The sequence below is a fragment of the Mchenga conophoros genome, linkage group LG19 (assembly GCF_057382185.1).
Source record: "Mchenga conophoros isolate Kocher_MC1m ecotype Shallow Benthic linkage group LG19, M_conophoros_male_GT1.1, whole genome shotgun sequence".
NCBI lineage: Eukaryota > Metazoa > Chordata > Actinopteri > Cichliformes > Cichlidae > Mchenga > Mchenga conophoros.
Window position 1 is genome coordinate 22,402,324 of NC_140544.1, and position 12,535 is coordinate 22,414,858.

The following is a 12,535-nucleotide window of genomic DNA, read 5'->3' on the forward strand; positions in this document are numbered from 1 at the left end:
GACAAATATAATTGTGACAGGTGAGACCTGGAGACTTGGGACCGCCCCTGGTGGGCGGAGCTGGTCTTTGCTCCTTTCATAAGCGCAGGTGTGGGCAATTGGGTATTCCTCTGCAAACCTGAAGCTGTGAGTGCTTGGTCCGAGTTGGGCAAGTTGGTGTTTCTTAACTCCTGTCTATGAAAGTCTGATACGGGTCCTCCCCTAAACTTCTGTTAGAACGGTAGGTTACACAAAAATGTACCACGTGAGCTCTGGCTGTTGGCAGAGGTTTACAGTTATTTGCACTCTTGTAGGTGGGAAACATTGCTCCCGTGAGAACGGTATAGTGGACTTCATCGCCACTGACCCACATTTATTAGGGTGTGACACGAACTTGTGGACAGGTAACAAAACCAATTCAGTGGAGGAATATTCCTGTGTTTTATTGTCCAGCTAGTGATCTCCTGCCTTTTATTCACAGAGTACCGAGCTGCTGCTTTGCCAGGTGGATTTCTGGCTGCGGGCAAAGGACCCGACACATCAGTGTGTTTTAATTTGTTTTAAACTGGTGTAAGTCGACAGACTGACTGCTGCGGCTGTCGATGGTTTTGTTTTTTTGTTTTAATCTTTTCTGTATCAGTAGGCACCACAGATATTGATTCTTTTAGTATTTTAACCCCTTTATTTATTTATTTATTTATTTATTTATATATATATATATATATATATATATATATATATATATATATATATATATATATATATATATATATATATATATATATATATATATATATATATATATATAAAAAAAAAAATTTTATTTTTTTTTTTAAATTGGTCGCAGACGGTGAAGGCGCTGCAGGGAAAACAAATCCTTTTTTTTTTTTGTCTCCCCGCTCTTGCATGCACAGCGGTGGGCCCGAGTGAAGACGGCACCGAAGATTTGCCTTTTTAGTGTTTTACCCATTTGGGGTCATGTGTGAGTTGCCGTCCATTTTTAACCTGTGTGCCATGTCGATTTGTTTTTAAACGGTTCCCCTCAGCGCTTGTCCTGTCTCACGGGCAATCCTACAGTTTTATCGTTTTTAATAAGGTAACGTTTTTAATTGTTTTTAGGTGCCGCTGTTACACTATTTTATTTTGTATTAAAAATTAAACTCTTTTAAACTGACTGTGCGCCTACGGCTCTGTCCTATTTTAAATAGGTACCTACCACGGGTCACATAATGAAAAAGTTGAACAATCCACATGACCTCTGTGTTTTCTGTTTCATTGGGAGAGGTGGGTGGTTTCCTCCTACAGTGTGTTTTGCACACTTTCATGCATCACTGCTCCTCACAGTTTAAGTTCTGCTGTCACACATGCTCTCATGCACTTCCACTGAAAACTGAGTCAGGATGGTGTTTCCAATGTTGGTGGTTATGATGTTAGGCTTTCTGAGTTGGGGTGAGAGATTCAAAAAACTAATATAATATTTCAGGAGAATGTTTGGTGAAATTTACTCAGCTTGTTTTATGTGTACATTCATTCTGAAGTTTAAACTGTCTTCCTGATGCATGTTTTTTGGGAATAAAAATAAGTTTTAAAAATTTTTTTTTTCTTTTTTTTCCTTCATTTCAGAGTCACTTGCCAATTTTCTGACTCAGACTGACGAAGTCAAGTCTGTCAGTCTTGGTGGGACTGTGACCATCAGCGCCACAGGAAGTTCAAATATTGGTGCTGATCTCAGTTGGTACCTTCAGAAACCGGGACAGCCTCCCAAACTGCTTATATTCTCAACATCAACTCGCTTCTCAGGAACTCCGTCTCGATTCAGTGGCAGCAGATCTGGTTCTCAGTACACTTTAACCATCAGTGGGTTTCAGGCTGAAGATGCTGGCGATTATTACTGTCTGGGCTACCATGGTGGTGGAGTGTTCACACAGTGATTTAGAGCTGTACAAAAACCTCCTTCAGTCTGGCTGAAGGCTGCAGGTGCAGAGTGACAGACTGCAATAACTGATCAACTCGACACCACAAAAGCAAAAACACAAAGAATCTAAACAAAACTGAAGAAATACACAGCTTTATTTATAAAAAAAAATACTTAAATAGATCTCAATGAACAAAAAATCATGTGCAGGTCTGTTAGGTGCCCCGATAGAAACTAATATGTATAAAGAAATATTTCTGTATTTTTTTATATTTACAAACAAATGTGTAAATGTATAAATATCTAAGAGAAATATGGAGGTTTGATCAAGTATTTCTGTGCAAAGTAATGGAAAAACAAGAACACAAAAGTGATTTTTCCCAAGCTGCGATTTTATTTTGTGATATAGACTTGTTTTCTCTTTCTTACAAGCATAGTTTTAAAGCACAATATAATATGAATAGCTGATGAATTCTGCATTTAGATTAATAGAGTCAAACGTCTGCAGAAATATCGCAACAGAGGAGACATGTAGCTTCATCAAAGTATAAAAAGCTTCACAGCCATAAAATATTGTTGAAGCTCTACTCTGAGCAGTGGTCAGGGTCCAGGGTTTGAGTGACGGGGCTCTGTCCACTCAGACTGGCCTCACAGCTCACTGAGCCCGCCTTCCTCCACTGGTCTGCAGAGAGGCTCAGGGTGCTGCTCCAGCTGTAGCGACCGTCTGTACCCTGAGCCTCCAAGCTGTTTGACACCCCTGAGGACGTACTGGTGCCCCCCACCTTCCAGCCGAGCTTCCAATTTAATGGGAAACCCCCACTGGCCAGACACACCAGAGTGCCACTGCTCTGGTGTGGGAGCACAGTTAGAGTGGGCCTCACTACACCCGCTGGAGGAGAAAAGGTGGAGAAGAGGGGGAAGAAGACAAAGAAGAAAGGAATGAAACCTGGTAAACACATCTGAAAAAGTGACAGTGATTGCTGATAAAAAAAAACATCACTGTTACAGTCAATAACTGATCTGTAGGATACTTTTCTGACTTTCAGCTGAATCATGTGAATATGGTTCAAATGTCACATCTGTTTCTTTCACTTCTTTAAATGTAAAATAATTGAACCACAAAGACAAAACTGATCTGAATACACTGAAAAAATAATGTCCACAAGAGAAATTCACACTTATATACTTATGAATTTTAAAAAGCATTTAAGTATAAGTGAAAATAAAATTCAAATCGAACAGTCATATTTTGAGAGGAACAACTTCACTAACACCAAACACTAGTTTAAAAAATTTAACTGGAAAATAATTATATAAGCACAAATGATGACAAAAAGAATATTGAATATTGTTTTCGGCAACTGACTGAGACTGAATGAATATTGACAGAATTTTACTCTAACAACTTAATAATGAAAAATGATTAACTATTAATAATCACTTAATTTTAGCAATGTTCTGCTCTGCAAATTTCTTTTAAAGAGGTATTATGTATTGCACAAAGTAAACATTTCTGGTACTTACACTCAATGATGAGTTTCGTTCCTCCACCCAAAGTCAACCACAGTGATACAAACGCATTAACTGGCCGTACAAAAACCTCCTGCACTCTGCACAAGTGTCAAACTGCTGAAAATGAACCTTTTCTCAAGTAAATCATCACAGTTTAAACCTCATTAAATCCAAACGTGGATTTAAGAAATTTACTAAAATTGTTTGATGATTTTAAATCATTTTCGTAATTTTCTTTGATCTACTACCAATTGAAACACAAAGGCAGACATCAAATAAAGTTTTATTAACAAAAAAAAAAAAAAAAAACAGAAAAAGAAAAGGAAAAGCTAAGGAACTGTAAAATGCTAAAACATGAATTATGAGATTTTGGCAATATACTTAGAACAACAATAGAGGCTCAATGTCTGTTATCAAAAGTATGAAGTAAGCTGACCAACCAAATTGCTGCTTTGATCCAGATATTAAAAATGCAGAATTATATTTTCTTTATATTTTCCTCCATTCAATAAAAAGTCAGTGGTATCAATAAAGTTTGTATAATGTATAATAGTATTAATCCAAACAATTTTTCTTCTGACTTTGTGTCCCTTCTTGCCTTCAGTGTGTTGAGAGCAGAGAAATGATTTCCATAGAGAGGAGGCTTTGCATCATCAGCTGATCCTCCAGAGAACTGAGAAGGTTTATAGTCCTGTGAGTTCAACGCTGCAGGACTCACATCTGTCAGTCAACACAGCAGAAAGCACAACCACCATGACTCTCATCACCATCCTCATCTGGACGCTGACCTGCTGCTGTTTTACAGGTTCATTCACTCAGCAACATTTCAAACATGATGTGCTGCTTTTTCTCTCATTGACTTCTGCTGATAAATGAATGATTTGTTTTTGTCTGCAGGAGGCAGCGGTCAGGTGACTGTGACTCAACCTCCAGTAGTGACATTTACTCCTGGATCCACTGTCACTCTGACCTGTAGGACCAACCCAGCTGCTTACAGGCGGCCTAGAAGTGATGGTTTTGATCTTACGGACATTTTCGATTTAAATAATGATTACATATTTTGGTATCAACAGAAGTCTGAACAAACTCCAAAGCTCCTAATTCACCATGTTAGCATAAGTCAGCCAGAAACACCATCTCGATTTAGTGGCAGTGGAAGCAGCTCTGACTTCTCTTTGACCATCAGTGGAGTTCAGGCTGAAGATGCAGCAGTTTACTACTGTCAGAGTTTACATGAAATAAACAGTGCTGATGTGTTCACACAGTGATTTGTAGTCGTACAAAAACCTCCCTCAGTCAGACTGCAGAGACACTGAGCTGTTACAGCTGGAACTGACTGCAGCTGTTGAAGAGGAAGAAACTCTCACACAGACCTCTGAACACAGAGCTGACAGTAACCTCAACAAGCACTAAATACAGAAATAAACAGAGATATTACATGTATATTGGGGCATTTTGAGATAAGGATTTTTAAAGTATCTGCTGTGATTAAGTCATTTTCTGTTTACGTTGCATTATTTGACATTTCACTCAAAGTGTTTTGCTGTTTGTATAAAAAGATGAATCCTAAATGTTTATATTTATATTCATATTAAGCTTTGTGATCCTTTATGAAAAAAAAAATCAGTTCCATTGTATCTTGCCACCTATATCATGAATACAAAACACTGATTTTCTCTTAGATATTGTCAAATTATTGAATCTGCAGTTGGAACAATTTGATTTCTAGTAATTCATCTCAAAGACCAAACACTGATGTTGACAAGTTTATGATCCAAGTTGATGTTGCCAACACAGCATTGTTTGTTCAAACTCATATTGATAAAAGAAGCAGGCTGCTTGTGTCACACTGAACTCTTATCCTGGGCTTCCAGTACACCATTTGTCATCACTGGGGGAGCACAAAGTCCTGCTGGAGGTGAGAGCAGTTACAAATGAGTACCCTGTTAGTTCACCATAGAATAAAAGCTGAAAATGAATCAGAGGTTTGTCAACCTCTCACCAAAGGTTATAAATAAATATTTTGAAAGAGAAGGTTTAGCAAGAGTGAAAAAAAATGAAAATTCCAAAAGAAATTGGCATTGTTCTCATTTTTCTTTTTCTTTTACGTGGTTTTGAAGAAGAGGAGATTTGAAGGTATAAAATGTCTCTAATGTATTTCAGCTCATTAATAAAAATAAAGAGCATATCTGCACCCAAAACCTAAGGCAGGAGAAGTTGTTGACAAGTTGTGGTTATTACAACAATCCCATGACTGACTATCATTACTGTCAACCTATAGTACAAAAGGAAAAGGAAAACAAGTTTGTTATTTCAGTGTCCTCTCTGAGTCTAATAGATCAAATTAATGATAATACAATTTGATGAATAAATAAATAATTGTTTTTATGCCTTACAACTCCTCAGATTTAAAGGTTTTTTAATGGACTCACACAGAAAACTTCATCAGGATGATTTTTCCAATAACTCCATCATGTTGGGTTCTTTTAAGCTGCTGCAGATTATTACTGTCTGCGTTGGCATGATGGTGGAGTGTTCACACAGTAAAATAGAGGAAACACATCTTTCACTTCAACTGAAGGCTGCAGGTGCAGATTGTCAATGAAGAGACTGATGAGAATAACTGGTCCAATCAATTATTGTGTTTAAGTACATGATTGTGGTTAATGTAGCCCAGTTGATAGAATTTTAACATTATTGAAGTTAATTAAATGTTTTACTTTACATACTTTTGCTGTTACCAAAAAAGTCTAATGTAGATTGTGATGATGTTAGTATTTTAATTTTTAGATTTTTCAGTTTTGATATATAAACTATAAAATTCTAGAGATTATATCTAATGTAACTATGTGACTTATATAAGTTTATGTAAAGTTAAAGACCATATGCACAGTCATACACAGGAATTTGAAATTGCAATGCCCACTGGCCCTCAGTGTACACTAAAGATAAAAAGATAAAAAATAAAATAGGAGTCTTATGTACAACACAATACAGTACTACACAATTATATAAACAGCAGTATCCAACACAATCATAGGGATTGTGGGCAAGTTTGTCTGCAAGTGGGGATAGGGCAGTCAGTAAAAAGCAATGGTGGTGGTTCAGAGTTTTGTATGTCAGGAGGGTGGGGGTTCAGAGGGAGCAGGTGGATGCAGGTCTGTAGTTTGTGTGGGTGAGAGCAGGGAGTGAGTGTTGATATTCTAAAAATATTTTCTTGTTGATCCCATATTGTAGTCTGTCAAACGAAATACAGTCAGTTTCTTCTAATATATGTTCCAAGTATTTTATTCCTTTACAACTCCAATTTGGGAAGTCTATCATATTATTGTTTTGTAATATGTCAGAGTTGCTCCAGATACATTTGCATGGGATTAATGAAGAGTTTGTCATTTTTAGAAACTCCCACCATGCTGTCAGAGAACACTGACACTGCACTTAGTTCGAACTTTTAATGAACCACTGGTATCAGATGCCGTTCTATCTGTGACTCAGTCTCCTGTATTTAAGGCTGCTGCTTTGGGGCAGACGGTCTCTCTGAGCTGTACAGCCAGTAAAGGAATTGATGATGATCTCAGCTGGTACCTTCAGAAACCTGGACAGCCTCACATACTACAGTTTCACAAAATCAGCAGAAGTGAATCTGGTACGCCGAGTCATTTCAGCAGTGGATCTGAGCCTGAGTTCAATCTGACAGTCAGTGGAGTTCAGGCTGATGATCGAGATTACTACTGTATGGATGTGTATTCTGACCGAGCATGCGCACACTAATATACAGTCATACAAAAGCCTCTTTCTGTTACTATTTGCAGTGTTGCAGCTGTGAGCTTCTGTACAGACTCAAGGACTGGCTCACTGACTCCAATTACAGATGTGGAAACTTTCAAATGAAGTGGCACAATTTAAAGTCTGTGTCATTTGATATTTACCTCAAAACATTGCTGTACATAAAGTAATATAAAAATATTTTGCTGTTGTTATTGTTATAATGCAAAATAAAACATTCAGAGTAATTGTGTACTTACATATTTCATTATGAGCACCCTCACTAAGATACATTTTATATTGAAGTTTTGGACATGGCAAGACCACATGAGCTTTTATTTTGTAGATCTCTTCAAAGTTTAAATGTAAAATGGAGAATTTATTTACTGAATCAAACTCAAGTTATTTTTTTTTCAGCAAGAGTAAAATTTTCAGATATTGTCATCCTGCTAAAATAAATAAATAAACGACCACAAGGTTCTTTCAACTATTCCCTTAATTTTAAGAGATCACCTCACATTTGATTTGTTCCAGATGTTCAGGCCAGATGCAGCCCTGCCATCTTAATCTCCTCCCAGTCTTGATTTTTCACATGTTAGGGGAACAGGTTAATATATAGCACACTACACTACAATTATAGAGCAAGTATATTTAAAAATCAGACAAAAGACTTAATAATATGGATCACTGCAAGCTCTTTGGCAAAAATATGAATCAGTAATAAGGCAGATATTTGGTACACTCACATCCAGCTTCTACACACGTCACTATCTAAGTTGTTGTTATCAAATAATTTCATCTACAAACTTTCAAACTCATATTGATCAGAGCAGCAGGGATGTATCTCCTGCTCCCCCACACTAAGCTCCTGTCCTGGACTTCAGCAGCCCCTCTAGCCCTCACACCGGTTCTTGCGGAAGGACTTGGCCTGCCGGTGGTCATGATGGTTCACCCTGCAGGAGAACACCTCTGCGTTCATCCAGTTCTCTTGGCTCAGCATCAGGGTGCTGCTGCTGCTGTAGCGACTACTCTTCTCTTCTTCTAAGCTCTTCAGGACCCCCTCTGTCACCTCTGTGCCATCTACATCTCACTTCAGCTCCCTGAGGAGAGTAGCCGGTCAGCAGGCAGGCCAGTGTGACTGGGCCTCCAGAGAGCTTCTCAGAGGATGGTTGAAGCAGAGAGACTGAGGGTCTGACCATGGGGCCAGCTGGAGGGACGATCACAGACACACAAAGAGTAGATTAACCTCTACTGTAGGAGAGATAGCTGACATGAGACAGTTATGATACATGACAGAGATTAACAGGCCTGTGGATTAACTGTATGTGATCAGAAACTGAGAAATTGGAAATATTAGGTTTTAACAAAGTATAAATAATTAGTGAATGTGTTGCTGTATTTGTTTTCTTGATGATAAAATTGAAATGTGTACAGGAAACGTTAAAGTTTGTCATCTGTTTGCTTCACTTCCTTTTCATCACATCAGACTAATGAACTGTAAAGTCTGTTAAAGTGCATCTGTATGAAAACTAATTCATTTAGTCAACAGCATAAAATGTCATATCCAACATGGTGTCAAAAATTTCAGTGCAAGTCATCATATCATATTTTCAGCAACAGCTGAGCATTACACAGTTATGATACATGACAGAGATTAACAGCACTGTGGATTAACTGTGTGAATCACACTGTGATCAGATGAAAGGTCATAAATAGGAGACCCTAACACTTTTAACAAACAAATATTAAAAAATTGTATTTTCACAGTCACATTAACACATAATTTAGAATAAATGTCTTGTTGTTACAGTTATTTTCTTGATGGAAAACAAACAGAGCTGGACTTTGTCATCTGTTTGTTTCACTTCCTTTTTACTACATCAGACTAATAAACTATAAACTCAGTGATGAAACTGTTAATCTGCAAATAAATAAAAGATCTTTAAGGTAAGAATGTTTTACTGTTTGTATAAATAAATACAATCTCAGTCTCAGATTTCCGATTAAAAAAAAATGTATTTGCAGATAAATACAGAAAACCATTCATTAAAAACAGATTGACCCACCGGTAAAGTGTTCGCACAGTGATTTGTAGTCATACAAAAACCTCCCTCAGTCAGACCCACGTCGACCGAAGACTGTTGACGTTTGCCTAACCAGGTGAAGGGACACTTTCTCTCGGTTGAACACGGAACACACTCACACGCAAAGATACACATGTAGACTGACACAGACCTACACTCACCCCCCACCCCCTCCATACGCCTTTGAAGCTTATGTCTTCTATGTTGTGAGATGTGCTGATTCATGAGCTATGTGCTGAGGTGTTTTTTTCTGTTCTCAAACTGATCTCCCTGTTGGAGCTCAGTCTGGGGGGAGTTATTTTTCCTCCTCGTCTTTCCTCATGCTGTGCATTTTCCATTATTATATCTCTCTGACCTGTCTTCCCCATGTGATGTTGTAATGTATGTATGGTCAGAGGGGTATGATGGTGCTGGCAAAGGTCGGCAGCCTTCCAACAAATTAATGATAAAGGTTATCTTATCTTATCTTAATCACTTCATACGGACTGTAAAGAACCTAAAGACATCAAATTATTTTATCTTCACATGTAATTACCACAAATACATTTTTATGTAATATATAATAAAATGTAACATCTATGATATCAAATATCACCACGTACAATGGAGTGATATTCATTTTTTGGGGGGAATTTCACACTATATTTTTTCACAGATTAGTTTCAAAATAGTTTTCAAAATAATAATCTTTTGGTGTACTGTGTATTTTTGTCAACAAAGAAAATAAAAAAACAACAACAAATATACTTCTTAAAAGAACACAAAAATCATTGTACTCACTCAGATGTTCTAATAAAATTTCATCACTTTCAAAGATTAATGCTCGTGTTCTATCAGCTCAGAGTTTTTTTTAACACTAAGATACCAAGTATTTAATAGAGTTTCAATGATACTGTTATATGGTGATTCTATCACATTTGACCTCTGATCTCACTTTTACGTTTCACATCTGTCTTTTCTATCCAACATAACACCAAAAAGCATTATATCTGACAGGATTTGTGTGCGGATGCGAAGAACTGACCCAAATGCAGGACTTGTGGATAGTGATGAACTGAAGATGGTTTATTATAAAGAGTGGATGAATAGAAGATGAACAAACACTGACTGGCTGGATAACTGAATGGCTGGCTGAACTGAGAGCACACACGGGAAAGACGACATCAACATCAATGACACGACAGTGAACTGGTAAAACTGAGGAACTTAAATAAACAGACTGAATGATGATGATAATTGTACACAGGTGAGTACACGGCTGAACATAATGAAACAGGAAATGGAACATGTGGAAAAAACAGTGAACAAGAACCGAAAACGATGGGATCCAGGAATCCTGGCAATACCTTTACGAAAAAAAGCTTTGTCAAGAGAAACAGAATGAAATTCAAATATACTCTAGTATAAAAGAATTATAATAACCTCAAGTTATTTGAGTCCAATTATATACAAACAATTAACTTTGTATGCTTTGAATTTAAACAGTAATAAAAATAATCATCATAAATACTATACCCTTAATTGTAAATAGTCCCAAGTAAGTGAGCTGCCTTCTGCCTCTTGCCTTCTTCTTATTTTTTGTTTTTGACACAAATTGTCCATCCTGATTAGGGTTAGGGTCTGTCTGTGAAGGTTCTCAGTCATCCAGGTCATCGTAGTCTTAGGAGCTTGGAAAAGGAGCTTGACAGTCAGTTCAGGCTGATGATGCAGGAGAATAATGTAGTATGGGAGTGCATGAAGACCCAGTGTTTACGCACAGATAATATATGTTATATAATAAAAAACTACTATTATTAAGAACTGTAATCAAAATTAAAGATGTACATAGCCAGGGAAGATTAAGCAATCAGAAAATGTTTGAAATATTAGAAAATGCTAAACTATAAAACTAAGTTTTCAGCAGAGTTTTAAAACAACTCACAGAATCAGCCAAGCTCATTCAACTTTTAGGTGCTACAATTTGAAAAGTGTCAAAACAGAAACAGATCAGATGATGGTACAAAGTGGGTCCTATAACAAGGTCATAGCAGTACAAACAGGACACCATGGAACTGCAAGGCTTTACATATGAGTAGAAGAATAATTGACTGACATCTCCAACGTTAATTGAGTATTACATGTGACGCAGTTATTTTACTTTGAAGTCAGTTATAACGAAACAAAAAAATCAACCAACCAATCTTATTGTTAGAAATGAATCTCTTTAGAAGGAAATTGTGCTTTAAAATTAAACTTTTTATGCAAACTTTCATTAGAATTGAGTAAATTTGCCTGCTTACATATTTGATTCTGATTTCATAATGCCTCAGTGGTTTTTGTAAATATATTAAAAAACGTGGGGTTATGTTTTCTAGTCCTTTGTGTCATTTTGTTGTAAACAGAATAATGAAATGTCTGAATACTGTCTTCCTTCTCATCATTGAAGAAAGACAAAAAAGTTTTATAATATTCTGGATAACTGCAAGCTTTATTGACACAAACATGAATCATTAATATGACAAGTACAATCACAACCAGCTGCTGAGCTGCACATGTCGCTCTTTAGCTTGTTGTTCTTGTCAACACTTTACATCAGTGTCGTTCTCTCACACACAAAGCTGTATTTCCTTCTACAAACAAAAACACATATAGATCACAGAGGCAGGTGTCTTTCTCCTGCTCCCCACACACCCGGTTCCTGTCCTGGGCTTCGGTAACTCCTCTAGCCTTCACACCAGCTCCTGCTCAGGGACTGGGACTGTGTGTGGCCATGATGGATGACCTTGCAGGAGTAAAGCTCTCCCTTCAACCAGCTTTTCTGGCTCAAGGTCAGGGTGCTGCTGCTGCTGTAGCGATCACTCTTCTTCTCCTCTGAGCTGGTCAGGACCCCTTCTGTCACCTCTCTGCCGTCCACCTCCCATCTCACCTCGGCTCCCTCTGGAGAGTAGCCGGTCAACAGGCAGGCCAGTGTGGTGGTGCACCCAGAGAGATCCTCAGGGGAGGGTTGAAGCAGAGAGACTGAGGGTCTGACCATGGGGCCAGCTGGAAGGGAGAGCAGGAACACACAAGGAGCAGATTAACTTCTGCTGTAGGACAGAGAGCTGAACATTACACAGTTATGATACATGACAGAGATTAACAGCATCGTGGAAGAAATGGAAAAATAACAATTACAAATAATGACAAAGTTGGAATTTTCCCCTAGGTTACACATCTTTTTTTTTCTAAACCTGCCATAAAAGTAATTTTATTGTACAGCATCTAGTTCCTACATTTATTTTCTTAACTGAAAAAATGAACC

General features: G+C 37.5%; 1 protein-coding gene and 1 gene segment (V, D, J or C); one reads left to right on the plus strand and one right to left on the minus strand.

Moving 5' to 3' along the window:
• LOC146552239 (immunoglobulin lambda-1 light chain-like) overlaps positions 1-12,535 on the minus strand; it is a 164,057-nt gene that overhangs the window by 28,612 nt on the left and 122,910 nt on the right. The window lies entirely within an intron of this gene.
• On the plus strand, positions 876-2,020 carry LOC146552243 (Ig kappa chain V region 3381-like). The segment is given in 2 exon segments: positions 876-1,428; positions 1,603-2,020. Coding segments are annotated over 2 exon segments (357 nt in total).